The 14,725-nt window shown below is 40.9% G+C and overlaps 1 protein-coding gene and 1 long non-coding RNA gene across 3 annotated transcripts; one reads left to right on the forward strand and one right to left on the reverse strand.

Moving 5' to 3' along the window:
• Nucleotides 1–315: 315 nt before the first annotated feature.
• LOC120719705 (putative C-type lectin domain family 20 member A) lies at nt 316–2,663 on the reverse strand. 2 transcript variants are annotated; one of them, XM_040009137.1, is made up of 3 exons: nt 2,208–2,663; nt 1,719–2,099; nt 316–505 (listed from the first exon to the last, which is right to left on the reverse strand). In XM_040009137.1, the coding sequence occupies exons 1-3, from the start codon at nt 2,593–2,595 to the stop codon at nt 399–401; spliced, it is 876 nt and encodes a 291-aa protein (XP_039865071.1). In that variant the 5' UTR covers nt 2,596–2,663; the 3' UTR covers nt 316–398. The 2 variants fall into 2 exon arrangements, with proteins under 2 accessions (XP_039865071.1, XP_039865077.1); XM_040009143.1 differs by having other exon boundaries at nt 1,719–2,210.
• Nucleotides 2,664–12,967: 10,304 nt separating this feature from the next.
• Nucleotides 12,968–14,503, forward strand: LOC120719796. The gene is made up of 2 exons (XR_005692750.1): nt 12,968–13,019; nt 13,154–14,503. It is a non-coding gene; the product is annotated as an uncharacterized LOC120719796 (long non-coding RNA).
• Nucleotides 14,504–14,725: the final 222 nt, after the last annotated feature.

The following is a 14,725-nucleotide window of genomic DNA, read 5'->3' on the forward strand; positions in this document are numbered from 1 at the left end:
AAATTTGTTAAGCTGTAAGTGGCAGTAAAGTTGGTTTTAAATTTCACAGCTCAGTTTTCTTCTTTTCTTCCTTCTTAGTATTTTTCTCCTCTTTATGGAAGACTGCTCCATCAGGCAGCTTTCTCCACTTCAGATTGACTCCATTCACTCCTTTTTCCTCCAGTTTGTCCTGCAGCTGAAACACAAACAGTAAACATTTTAAAGCCTCCAGGTGACTAAAAACACACAAAAAAGGCTTTTACCTCACACAAAGGCTGCTTCTGACAGCAAAGGTCCTGAAGACTGAAGGATTTATCAAAATTATCAGCTTGATTTCTGACATTATTTTATATCTCAGCATTTAGATAAGGCACAAAATCATATTGCAATATTACAGCGAAGTCCTAACAATATTTTTGTCACTTATAGAACTTGCAGAGACTTGCCTTTGTTAGGAGGTTTGCTTTGACAGCTCTGTCATTCAGATCCACAGACAAGTCCTCCAGATTCAAGCTCATTTTTATTACTGAGAAAGAGAAGACAAAAGAAATCATGACGAGTTTTCAGTTTTATTTTTGGGTCTCAAAATGTTTGTTGACCAATAATTTTCAAAATAGTTTTTAATCAATAACATTTTTTCTGACAAAAAGAAAACATTACCAAAACAAAACAAAAAACGAATGCGCAAGGACAAAATTATAATGACACGTAAAGTTTGGAAGTGATCCAATCAGAAATAATCTGCAATAAGTTTCGAGTGTCACGATCAGGCCGTGTGCAGGCAGGAATTGGACCCAAACGCAAACTCACAGGAAACAGGACTGAACTCTAAATACAGCTTCATTGCTAACAGAAGACTAAGGCGAGACAAAATAATATAAAACTAAACTGGGAGATTCTAAAGGAACTGACTCATGAGGAAACACACGGCGGGGCTCACAGTCATGAGGGAGGATGCGACACAGAATGGAGGGAGACGTGGACATAAATACACAGAAGGATAACGAGGGACATGGGAACACACAGGGGACACAGCTGACACAGATAATCATAACGAGACAGGCCAGGAGCAAACACAACATGACTCATACTGACGGGAGACTGTCAAAGTTAAACAGGAAGTACACAGAGGCGCCGACAGGAGGGGAGGAGAGAACGCGGGGAGAGCACAGACATAACGGGCTGGGGAAAACGTGGAATAAAACACAAGGAGGAGAAACGAGGCACGGGGACTCACAGATACGTGGGGAAATCGAATAACCTTAACAGAACAACCTAGGGACCCTTAGAATAAACGGTGGACCTAAAACATAATAACATCAAATGAAACACAAAATACCGGGTAGAAGTCCCGGGACCATGACATTGAGGAGTAAGTCTGATTGCCCACTGTAAGCAGTACCACTAACTCCCCTTCTCACAGTTTCTCAAAAAGATATGATAAAATGCTAATGTTTGGAGGAAGAGAAGAGCAGACATATGGACACATTTTGCATCTCATGTAAAAAATGAGATTCTTTGTAAACCATGTGAAGCAACTCTCAACAGTAAAAACACAGCAAGCTTTAACACTTTATATGTTAGAGAACTAAAACAACTTTTGATTTAGTCTACTGTAATCTTATGATATTTACTCAGTTAAATCTAGACTACCAAAATAATATTGATGCTTAAATTATGACAAAAAATAACTAAATTATCACTAAAACTAAAGCAAAATTTTCTTAACACGTACGTACCTTTTTTCTGAACATTTTCCTTTCCAGGAGCTGGCAGGTTGTCAAAGCAGACAAATGGTATTTTTGTGAAATACTCAATGAACCTCCATTTTCCTGACCTCTGCAAATCTGCAACACCAAACAATGAGCGAAAAATGCTGGGAATGATTCCAGAGTCATCCCAGTATCTGAATGAGGAGTTGCCACAATCTCTCTGGCGAATTTCAGGATGTGAAATGACGCCTATCCACGCTCGATCCCCATTTGGCAGCAGTATTTGCAACTGACTGTTAGATATCGAATAACTGGCTATGTCTGTGAAGTTCTCCCTGCAGTACCTCAGAGCTCGGAACCAGTCCATGCTTTCATTAACAAGAACATATTGAGGACTCTGCGAAGTTCCTGCAATTAGAAATGGTAGAGGAACAGGTCATGTTGAGTTTTCTGGGTAAATGAAAATGAATCAAAACAGTCTTTATTGGAAAAGACAGCGCTTTGCTATTTTCTCACCATTGTAACAGATGAATGGATGTTCCACTGAGCAGTTGGTATACCACTGTCCACTCACTGAAATGCTTTGACAAAAATAGGAAACTAAGAAAGGTTCACTTTGAATTTGTTTTTTCCAGTTCCAGGAATCATCATCATTCTGAGATGCAGAACGCCGTTGTAAATGAATGTAAACACCAATCCAGACCTCAGAGTTGTAACCAGCAGATGAAACTGTATTGATAAGTTGGTTCATTTCTTCACTGTTTTCAATGCAGGCCAGGCCTACATAGTTCTTTCTGCAGTAGCTCTGAGCCTCATACCAAGTAAAAGACTTATTAACAAAGTGGTACCGACGGCATTTGGAGAGGACGAGCCACCCTGTGAGGAAAATATGAATCATAAACATCTCTCAACATGTAAGCTGGCTGTATTACAACATATCAGAGCAATAAGGACTAGCAAAGGGAGACCAAATAAATAACTGACCTGAGAGATACAAGACACCCAGCAGGATCTTCACAATCATCATGCTGCTCTGTGGACTGGAAGAGGAAAGTCTGGCAACCAAAATGTAGGTACATTGTTATCATCCTCTTTCTACGCAATGCATTTTTTCTGTTTGTCTATGCAAAATGTGTTACAGGAATTCCTTTATTGAAATATTTACTTAACCAAATATTTAGTCAACTTGGTTTGTTGATAAAAGTTCAAAGTTCATATATGAAGCTTAAAGTAAATAAAAGATTTTCAAGTAGAGGGCTTGATGTTTTTCTGTGTTTATTTCCAACAGTACAGTAATTTGTCTTTAAATTTAAAATAATTGAATGCATTTCAGTACCTGTTGTAATAATACTGCTGCAGAGCTAATCTGCTTGATTTTATTACTGTTCCAGAGCCTTAGTGCCCCAGGCTGAAAGGATATGTCCCCTTTTGTCTTCAGTCTTACATAAAGGACAACTAATAGATTTTGAGCTTGTGAGTGAAAATAGCAAGAAGCAGCATGTTTAAAAAAAAGAGTTGAGGGATGTAATCTAGAACTTGTCCATTCAGAGACTTGAATGCAATTTTGAGAATTTTAAAAGGAAATCTAAAATCACCTTGGAGTCAGTGTTAAGAAAATAAAATAGAGGTAACCACTTGTATGGTTTAAAAAAAGGTAATTACAGTTACAATAATCTGAGAAATACGACAGGTCATGATAAACCATTATCATCCACTTTGACTTAAGCTGCAAACAACATTGACAGAAAACAACTTTACATTGCAGCAACTGTGTCACAGTCAGCGGGGGCAGACCATGTGGAAGGTGTTTGGAGGACCCAGGTGCGGACACAGACGAAGGAGGCAAAACTTTTACTGAACTCAAAGCGAGCCTTTATTAGGGCTGGTAAACAGTGAAGCAAAAATAGCCAAGCATAGCCTATGGCAATGACCTAAACAAAGAGCCTAAACTGGGAAACAACTAAGGACTAAGATAAACTAAGACTCTGACTGAACTGTAACAATGAGCTATGAACACGACACGAAAAAGCAAAGAACAGAATTCTGGACTGGTACATGAAAGATTATGAAAACATGACAGGAGCAGATTACTATGAACATGACCAGTAACAGAGTCTGAAAAACTATGAATCATGACACGTAGCTAGAATGAAACAGAAACTAAATACCCACAAGTATGATTAGGGGAAGTGGAAACACAAGGGAGAACAGCTGACACACATGAACCTAATGACAGGACAGGGGACGTGAAACTACATAAGCTGAACAAGGAACACCGGACTCTTTCAAAGTAAAACAGGAAACATGGAGATTAGACATGACGTGAACTTAACATAACCACACAGACATGACACATGTCAGGTAAGTGCATGAACCAGGGAGACTGAGTACAGGGGGAGTTGACAAAAGAAATTAAGAAACAAAGGCCTAAACAGCAACCTGGAAATTAACTAGATGAGCTAAACTTATTGATGGTGAGACGAAGCCTCATGATGAACTGAAGCTTTCCATCCAACTCGTCGACTCATGGTGTGAAGCATTGTGATGATTCATTTGCTCTACTGCGCCATCAAGTGGATGATTCAAGTGAAACAGGCCCTTTGGTTATAATGATGTGATGTAAAAACCTCTAAACTGAATAAATAAATTGTTTTCATGTTTATTTATCCCGAATATTGTCTCAGTATGTCTGATAAAAAAGAGACAGTGGAAACTATCAGGACAGAGTTTTGGTATGATTGTGTAACTGTGTAATCATGCTTATGTACATCTGGGAAATAAGACAAACTAGTGTGTGGTGCTTCACTTTTTAATAAACTAAAAGACAGAAATCAGATCATAGGATCTGCAGTGTTGTTTATTTATATTATGGTACTTATCATTTGTGACATTTATTACTGTGTGCATACTTTAACATCGCATCTGTAACCGGAAGGTCGCCGGTTCGATCCCTGGGCTCTCTGTCCTGGTCGTTGTGTCCCTGGGCAAGACACTTTACCCTACTTGCCTACTGGTGTTGGCCAGAGGGGCCGATGGCGCGATATGGCAGCCTCGCTTCTGTCAGTCTGCCCCAGGGCAGCTGTGGCTACAACTGTAGCTTACCTCCACCAGTGTATGAATGTCAGAGTGAATGAATAGTGGCATTGTAAAGCGCTTTGGGTACCTTGAAAAGCGCTATATAAATCCAATCCATTATTAAGTGTGCCTATGCCAAAAGGCACACTTATTACTATTGCTCGGATTTATTATTCTTATTATTATTCTTCTTATTATTATTATTATTTTCCTTTTTCAGCCTGAAATTTCCGCGCGTAACTCATCCCACAGTTTTGACACAAGCTTCATATATGTTATATCATTTTGTGCGGCTGGATCAGGAATGGTGTGCTATGACTTTTGGTGTTTATTACTTCTATAGTTTTTTAAATATGAATATTTTAATGCAAGTTTTTGCCCATTCAAATGAATGGGAACGAACGAAAGTGAAACTTTACTTACTTTGTGGTGTGTTTGCTCACTCACTTAATTTGTGGTGTGTTGGCTCACTCTAGTGGTATGTCCCCGTATTTGGATTACCATAATGACAACAATATGAACGGCGCGCACAGCGTCGGTGCTTTCAGGAACCATTGGAATTCTTAAGGTTGCACGAAGCATTGAATAGTTATGGTAACGGCAAGGGTGTATGCTTGGTGGAAAACTGCATATCCCACAATTCAAAGCACGCCTCTACCAGTCAAACAATGGCGGCTGCCACTTGGTTTAATATATTCCTCTTATTTGTGTTTCTAGGTCACAAAGTAAACTTTTAAGATATTTTCAGGTGAGAATGTAGGTGTGTAAACGTCAAATATCTGCTCGTTTTGTCAAAACATCCCATATTGGCAACAGATTTTTCACGATGTTGGCTAGCTAGCGCGGCTAGCTAGCCGGCTAGCGCAGCTTCACTCAAAAGCACCCAGGCTTGGCTTTCAGTGAGGCGTCTCTAACTCCTTTCATCCTCGATAGCTCCGCAAACAGTCTTTGTCTTAGCTGGACTTATTTTTCGTTTATATGGGCCGATGATGCTGGTCGATGAGGAAAAACTAACTGAGTTGTTTGGTGGTGGCTAACGCGGAGCTAGCTAGCCACCGGTATGTGTCTCTTTCCCCTCATATGTGGGGAAAGAAACATGTGAGGCGGCCGCCGATCGACCGGTTTTCAGGTGAGAATGTAGGTGTGTAAACGTCAAATATCTGCTCGTTTTGTCAAAACATCCCATATTAGCAACAGATTTCTCACGATGTTGCTGCTAGCCGGCTAGCTAGTTCGGCCGGCCGGCTAGCCGGCTAGCTAGCTCGGCTAGCTAGCGCCGCTTCGCTCAAAAGCACCCAGGCTTGGCTTTCAGTGAGGCGTCTCTAACTCCTTTCACCCCTGATCGCTCCGCAAACAGTCTTTGTCTTAGCTGGACTTATTTTTCGTTTATATGGGCCGATGATGCTGGTCGATGTGGAAAAAATAACTGAGTTGTTCATATACCGGTGGCTAGCTAGCTCCGCGTTAGCCACCGGTATATGTCTCTTCCCCTCGTATGCGGGGGAAAGAAACACCGATCGACCGGTGGTGGCTAACGCGGAGCTCAATCGTGGATAAGGGAAACCCAATGCAGGAGAAGCAGGCGGCCGGTGAACTGAATTTCAGGTAAGACGTTATTAACTGCACTCTATTTGGGTCAGATATAAACCGAGTTTAGGTGTAGTTTATTTTCGTTGTGCTGACAGTTACAATAACTGTACTGCGTGCTAGCTAGCACGACGGAGTTTCTATACAGCTGTGCGCGCTAAGTTACTGATGTTGAACTTTATGACAGCCTCCCCTATTTTCAGAGGAGAATGTAGGGGTGTAAACTTCAAATATCTGCTCGTTTTATCAAGAAGTCCCATATTTTATCAAGAAGTCCCATATCTCTCACGATGTTACTGCTAGCGCCGCATGGCAGCTAGCTGGCTAGGGCGGCTTGGCTGACACCTAGGCCGGGCTGACTGATACCCAGGCCGGCTCACGCTCTCGTTTCACCGCCACATGGCAGCTAGCCGGCTAGCTGGCTAGCGCGGCTTGGCTGCCACCCAGGTCGGGCTGGCTGACACCCAGGTCGGGCTGGCTGACACCCAGGCCGGGCTGGCTGACACCCAGGCCCGCTCACGCTGTCGTGTCACCCCTAGTCTTTCGTGATGACTCTTGGTTGGCTGCTGGACTTATTTTTCATTTATATGGGCTGGTGATTCAGTATGAGTGTCCGGTGAACTGAATGTCAGGTAAGACGTTATGTATATGTAAGGTAGTGACTGGAATAAGTCACAAGGTGTCGCTGTTGAGCTGCATATATGTTGTAAATTTTAGCAATTTTGACCATTTGTCCTCTGCAGGACACCGTAGTTCAGATTTCTCGTTCGCGTGGGCGCCATCTTGGTTCAGTGTTTACTGTGATGTGCAAAGGTAAGCACTGTCAGTGGCGAACTGCATTGGTTTTGTTTAAAAATAAGTGTTCCACTGTGTAAAATAGCGGTTTGTCATTTAAGCCGAGCATATATTTTGTTTATTGAGAGGTTCATGTATTGTCTGATGAGAGTATGAGACAAAGATATACTTTTCTTTCTTACTCTCATATAAAATATTTAGCTTTTATTAAATAGTTATCTGAATCTTACAACCAAAGTTTGTATAATAATACACAAGATTGGCTGTAGACCATTGTTAATCATTCAGAACACTGTGTAACAATAACACAAACAAAAAGTGAATGAAAAGTGCATAAATATTTATTTTACGTGTTTGATGTGTGTGGCAGGGCGTGGTCTGCAGTGCCGCTGCAGGGGAGGTGGACCCACCTCAGCGGCATCTGCAATCACGCCTCTCAGGTGTAAAGTCTGTGCTCTCTCTGCTTTTTTTTTTTTTTTTTTTTTTTTTGTGTGTACGTGTCGGGCTATGAGATGAAAAGCTACAGCCGGCTGTGTGGGTACAGCAACTATGTGTGAAAAGTGGTCCATAACGTAATGCTTCAAAGTGTGTTCATGCAAACATTGTCGGGTCTGCTTATGAACCTCTGCGCACAGCGTCTACAAATTGGGGCTGTACGAAGTCACCTCATCTTTACACAAAACTGTAAGCTGTCATCTGTGAGGCGCGAGCGGTGTTTGGTTTTACCATAGTTCATGGTGGAGAATGGCTGCTCTGCTGAGTTTTGCTCTCTGTAGCCGTTTGAATGGCAAACTATACTGATTAGCGGCGGCATAGGCACACTTAAAATTTCTTCAGAAATTTTCGCTTTCTAGTTATTATTACTGTTTCGCTAGCTTAGCTTAGCTCGTAGCCGACTCGTTAGCACCATGGCTACTTCACCTGTCCTTTCTGCACTTTCCTGCTCATTGTGTCAGATGTTTAGTTACTCCTCGGCCTCCTTTAGCAGTAATGATATCTGTAACAAATGTAGCATATTTGCAGCTCTGGAGACCAGGATTACTGAATTGGAGACTCTGCTTCGCACCCTTCATTCACCCGTAGCTAGCCAGGCCCCTGTAGCTGGTGCAGCCGAAGATGGCGTAGGCCCCGCTAGCTGTTCCCCAGCAGACCCCAAGCAGTTGGTGAAAGAGGGTGGCAGGGTAACGGTGAGGAGGAAGCATAGTCTTAAACAGAAGCCCCAGGTACACCACCGACCTGTTCATGTGTCTAACAGTTTTTCCCCACTCGGCGACACACCCGCCGGGGGTCAGACTCTGGTAATTGGTGATTCTGTTCTCAGACGTGAAGCTAGAGACACCGGCAACCATAGTCAATTGTCTTCCAGGGGCCAGAGCAGGCGACATTGAGGGAAATTCAAAACTGCTGGCTAAGGGTAAACGTAAATTCATTAAAATCATAATTCACGTCAGCAGTAATGATACCCCAATCGCAGGTCACAATCAGTATTGAATCGGTGTGTAACTTTGCCAAAACGATGTCGGACTCTGTAGTTTTCTCTGATCCCCTTCCCAATCAGACCAGGAGTGACATGTTAGACGGATATTCTTCTTAAATTGCTGGCTGTCTGAGTGGTGTCCAAAAACCGATGTGGGCTTCATAGATAATTGGCAAACCTTCTGGAGGAAACCTGGTCTTGTTAGGAGAGACTGCATCCATCCCACTTTGGATGGAGCAGCTCTCATTTCTAGAAATATAGACAAATTTATTAAGCCCCCCCAAATATGACTATCCAGAGTTGGGACCAGGAAGCAGAGTTGCAGTCTTACACGCCTCTGTGCAGCTTCTCTCCTCCTGCTACCACCCCCCCAAAAAAAAAAAAATCTCCACACAGACTGTCAGCTCCCGAACAGACAAAAAACAAACTAGAAACCAGCAACAAACAACTTACACATAAAAAAATCACAAAGAAAGAACAATACAGTATCCACATCTGAACCAAAGAGTAAAACGTGTGAAATGTGGATTATTAAATATTAGGTCTCTCTCCTCCAAGTCTCTGTTAGTACATGACTTAATAATTGATCAACAAATTGATTTACTCTGCCTTACAGAAACCTGGTTGCAGCAGGATGATTATGTTAGTTTAAATGAATCAACACCCCCGAGTCATTCTAACTACCAGAAACCTCGAAGCACAGGCCAAGGGGCCGGTGTGGCAGCAATTTTTCACACCAGCGTATTAATTAACGAAAGACCAAGACAGACTTTTAATTCATTTGAAAGCCTGATGCTTAACATTGTCCACCCCAGCTGTAAAACTCAGAAACCAGTCTTACTTGTTATCATCTATCGTCCACCTGGGTCTTACACAGAGTTTGTCTGATTTCTCAGACTTTTTATCTGATTTAGTTCTGAGCTCAGATAAAATAATTATTGTGGGTGATTTTAACATCCATGTAGATGCTAAAAATGACAGCCTCAACATGGCATTTAATCTGTTATTAGACTCAATTGGTTTCTCTCAAAATGTAAAAGAACCCACCCACCACTTTAATCACACTCTAGATCTTGTTTTAACATATGGCATAGAAACTGAACATTTAACAGTGTTTCCTGAAAACCCTCTCCTGTCTGATCATTTCCTGATAACATTTACATTTACAATAATTGATTACACAGCAGTGGAGAGTAGACTTTATCACAGTAGATGTCTTTCTGAAAGCACTGTAACTAAGTTTAAGAATATAATCCACCCACTGTTATCATATTCAATGCCCTGTACCAACATAGAGCAGAGCAGCTACCTGAACGCTACTCCAACAGAGGTTGATTATCTTGTTAATAATTTTACCTCCCCACTACGTACGACTCTGTAGCTGTAGCTCCGGTGAAAATGCTCAAAGAAGTCCTGCCATTAATTAATGCTTCAATCTTAAATATGATCAACCTATCTCTAATAATCGGCTATGTACCACAGGCCTTCAAGCTGGCTGTAGTTAAACCTTTACTCAAAAAGCATCTCTAGACCCAGCAGTCTTAGCTAATTATAGGCCAATCTCCAACCTTCCTTTCATATCAAACATCCTTGAAAGAGTAGTTGTCAAACAGCTAACAGATCATCTGCAGAGGAATGGTTTATTTGAAGAGTTTCAGTCAGGTTTCAGAGCTCATCACAGCACAGAAACAGCTTTAGTGAAGGTTACAAATGATCTTCTTATGGCCTCTGACAGTGGACTCATCTCTGTGCTTGTCCTGCTAGACCTCAGTGCAGCGTTCGATACTGTCGACCATAATATCCTATTAGAGCGATTAGAACATGCTGTAGGTATTACAGGTACTGCACTGCAGTGGTTTGTATCATATCTATCTAATAGACTCCATTTACATTTGTGCATGTAAATGGAGAGTCCTCTTCACACACTGAGGTCAATTATGGTGTTCCACAGGGTTCAGTGCTAGGACCAGTTCTGTTTACATCATACATGCTTCCCCTAGGCCAGGGGTCTGCAACCTTTAGGACCCAAAGAGCCATTTGGACCCAGTTCCCACGAAAAAGAAAACACTGGGAGCCCCAAATACTTTTTAACATCTAAAATGAAGATAACACTGTATATATTGTTTTTTACCTTTATGCTTTGCGTGAACAACTAAGGTGTCTTGCTTATGAAATCCATGAAGTGCCACAGAGAAAATTACATTTTATTTATGTAATTAACACATTTTGAACTGTTAAAGAAATATAACAAAAGCAAAGACACCCAGCTGAATTAAAATGATCCATGTAGCAAACAAAAACTGTTGTGAGCCGCCACCCTCATATCGCCTTTGGGCTTTTGGAGCCTTGACCTGACTTTTAAAAAAATATTTAAAAGAAAAGCACTATGCTGCTGAAAAAAAGAAAAATAGATATTTGAAAGTTCTTCCTAAACATGTATCTAACCTGGTTAATGTGTGTGGCGGGGCGTGGTCTGCAGCGCCGCTGCAGGGGAGGCGGACACACTTCAGCGGCACCCGCAATCACGCCTCGCCGCCTTAACGTCTGTGCCATCTATGCTGTTGTGTTGTTGTTGGTATGTGTCGGGCTGTGAGCTGAAAAGCTACAGCCGGCTGTAGGCGTACAGCAACCGTGTGTGAAAAGCGGTCAATAAAGAGATGCTGAAAAGCATCTTCATGCAAACATCGTCGGGTCTGCCGTGATATGTTTACAATGGGACTTCTGCTCCTGAACCTCTGAACAGCAGGTCTGTAAGCTGTCATCTGTGAGGCGTGAGCGGTGTTTGTTTTTAACATAGTTCACAGTGGAGCTGCTGACATAACGTGGATCCGAAGATCCATAATTGGCCTACCTGGGGTTGAAAGTCTCGATAAATGTACGGCGTTTCGGCGGGTAAACCGGCTTCCGCAAGTGTGACGCTTATTTTGAGCGATAAAAAAATAATAGAATATAATTTTATTTTTATATTTCAATATCACAATAATCTTCCAATTTAGAACTACAAGTTTAAAAGAACTAAAATAAATAAAATATACTTCAGCTAAATACTTGTTTATTTCTAATTTATTTTCTCAAACCATGCGGCGCCGCACTTTAAGGACTAAAGAGCCACATGCGATCCCTGCCCTAGGCAGCATCATTAGAAGACATAGCATACATTTTCACTGCTATGCTGATGACACCCAGCTCTATCTGTCCATGAAGCCAGATGACACACACCAATTACTTAAACTGCAGGAATGTCTTAAAGACATAAAGACCTGGATGGCTGCTAACTTTCTGCTTCTTAATTCAGATCAAACTGAGGTTTTTGTACTCGGCACTGAAAATCTTAGAAATATGGTATCTAACCAGATTCTTACTCTGGATGGCATTACCTTGGCCTCCAGTAACGCTGTGAGGAACCTTGGAGTCATTTTTGACCAGGACGTCCGTCAACGCACATATTAACCAAATATGTAAGACTGCTTTCTTCCATTTGCGCAACATCTCTAAAATTAGAAATATCCTGTCTCAGAGTGACGCTGAAAAACTAGTTCATGCATTTATTACTTCCAAGCTGGACTACTGTAATTCATTATTATCAGGAAGTCATAAAGACGCCCTGAAAAGCCTTCAGCTAATCCAAAATGCTGCAGCAAGAGTCCTGACAGGGACTAGAAAGAGAGAGCAGATTTCTCCTGTTTTGGCTTCCTGTTAAATCCAGAACTGAATTCAAAATCCTGCTCCTCACATACAAGGTCTTAAATAATCAGGCCCCATCTTATCTTAATGACCTTGTAGTACCATATCACCCTATTAGAGCACTTCGCTCTCGCTCTGCAGGCCTACTTGTTGTTCCTAGAGTATTTAAAAGTAGAATGGGAGGTGGAGCCTTCAGTTTTCAGGCCCCTCTTCTGTGGAACCAGCTTCCAGTTTGGATTCAGGACACAGACACTATCTCTACTTTCAAGATTAGGCTTCAAACTTTCCTTTTTGCTAAAGCATATAGTTAGGGCTGGACCAGGTGGCCCTGAATCCTCCCTTAGTTATGCTGCAATAGACGTAGGCTGCTGGGGATTCCCATGATGCATTGAGTTTTTCCTTTCCAGTCACCTTTCTCACTCACTATGAGACTAATAGACCTCTCTGCATCGAATTATATCTGTTATTAACCTCTGTCTCTCTTCCACAGCATGTCTTTATCCTGTCTTCCTTCTCTCACCCCAACCGGTCCCGGCAGATGGCCCCGCCCCTCCCTGAGCCTGATTCTGCTGGAGGTTTCTTCCTGTTAAAAGGGAGTTTTTCCTTCCCACTGTCGCCAAAGTGCTTGCTCATAGGGGGTCATATGATTGATGGGTTTTTCTCTGTATCTGTTATTGTACGATCTACTGTACAATATAAAACGCCTTGAGGTGACTGTTTTTGTGATTTGGCGCTATATAAATAAAATTGAACGAATACATTAAAACCCACACACTGGGTCACACGACCCAGTACAGTGACAAACTGTCTATTTATGTGTGGGTTTTTTTCTTAATCTCTACAGCTGGATCAGCTGCAGTTCATGAAAAGGCAGTGATGCGCAGGAATGTATCTGACCCTCTACATGGAATGATCGACAAAGATGGAGGGCTTATCATTCCGAAGGAGGGAAATTACTTTGTTTACTCCCAAGTTTCCTTCAGTGACAGTGGTGTGTTTCAGCACTCTGTTACACTTTCCAGAAAAAGTATTTAAAAAACGTAACACTCATGCAATCGAGAAAATACCCCAAAGAAAGCGGATCAAACAGTTTTCTGAGTGGAATTTTTCATCTTTATGAACATGACAGAATTTTTGTGACTGTAAGCAACACCAACACCTCAAAGATTATACAAAATAACAATTATTTTGGTGCATTTATGCTCTAAATCCCACAGATGGATAAAATTATGTTATTTTTACAGCTTTTGTTTTCTGTGCAGCTTAATATCAGCAGGACGGGATTTTTGCATTGTTTTAAAGTTTACTCAAATGTGGATGAGTTGTTTAGTCAAAACAAATAATTTCTGCTTGTGCTTGTTACACTTTTCTCCTGATGTTTAATTTGCTTTTCATGATGCCTGCAGTTCCTCTGTAAATGAATCTGCACAAGAATGAAATACGCTGGTAAATATGTTTGGATTAGTTAAACTGTTTGTCTCCATTTTTAAATTTCATTTTAATGCTTCCCTATTGTACAGTTTTGATTTCTTCTTTTTATAATAATTGTATTGTTTTTGTACTTTGTTTACCACAGCATGAAAACATCTTTTGACTGATTGTTTATGTAAAAAGAGGTCGCTACAGTGAGTAGCTCCACCTGTTTAACCTGGCAGAGGATGCCCCCCCCCCCATGCAACAGAAAAAGTAATTTGTGTCTCCTTCTGAGACTTAACCAGGGATCTAAAGTCCAATAAAAAGCGGAATAAGACAAAATTATCTTATGAGCTTGGAAAGAAAAAAGCGTCTGGATCTCTTTATGTCGCTTGGAGACTCAAAGCTTCAGTTCTAGGGTCAATAAGGGAATGAAACAAAATGATTTTTTTTTCTTGTTGTCTGAAGTCAGCTGTTTAACATTGTTGTAACATTAGACTATTTGTATTGTGTTATTGATCAGTTTAAAACAAACACTGCAGCTTAATTTAGCTGTTTTGTAAAAATCAGCTTTTATTGGATATATCTGATAATGTACTTTGTTCTTTGTTAAGCAAAGTAACACAACCCAAGCACTGTGGGGTTTTTATGCTTTTATTGTGCAGCTGTCTCATGTTATGTTTTCCTTAATGTGGTCAATCAGCAATCTTTCACTGCTCTGACCTCAGTTTTCTTTTTTTCTTTTCTTTTTTTGAATAAAAAATAGATGAAATACATAAAATCCAAAATGTTCCTCATTGTGACAAATCTTAAATTATTTATTCAAGCATAACAAGTCCCCTAACTCAAGCGATGGCCCAGAGGTGTGTTTGCACATAACAGACAACATAGTATATATAAATTGTATCTTTGGGCACTTTTTTAAACAACAGTCTGCTATATATATGCACATAATTACTTCAAATTTGTTTAGTTAAACCTTAAAATTCCACATTTAAAAATT

The sequence above is a fragment of the Simochromis diagramma genome, unplaced genomic scaffold, assembly GCF_900408965.1.
Source record: "Simochromis diagramma unplaced genomic scaffold, fSimDia1.1 OVJJ01000320.1, whole genome shotgun sequence".
NCBI classification, from domain to species: domain Eukaryota; kingdom Metazoa; phylum Chordata; class Actinopteri; order Cichliformes; family Cichlidae; genus Simochromis; species Simochromis diagramma.

What these genes read in the sequence shown, in the direction of transcription:
- LOC120719705 (XM_040009137.1), bottom strand. Translation starts at nt 2,595, where the DNA reads ATGTTTATGATTCATATTTTCCTCACAGGGTGGCTCGTCCTCTCCAAA. An exon ending in TCCATTCATCTGTTACAATG is followed by an intron (nt 2,100 to 2,207) that starts GTGAGAAAATAG and finishes TTCTAATTGCAG; the next exon opens with GAACTTCGCAGAGTCCTCAA. An exon ending in GGAAAATGTTCAGAAAAAAG is followed by an intron (nt 506 to 1,718) that starts GTACGTACGTGT and finishes TCTCTTTCTCAG; the next exon opens with TAATAAAAATGAGCTTGAAT.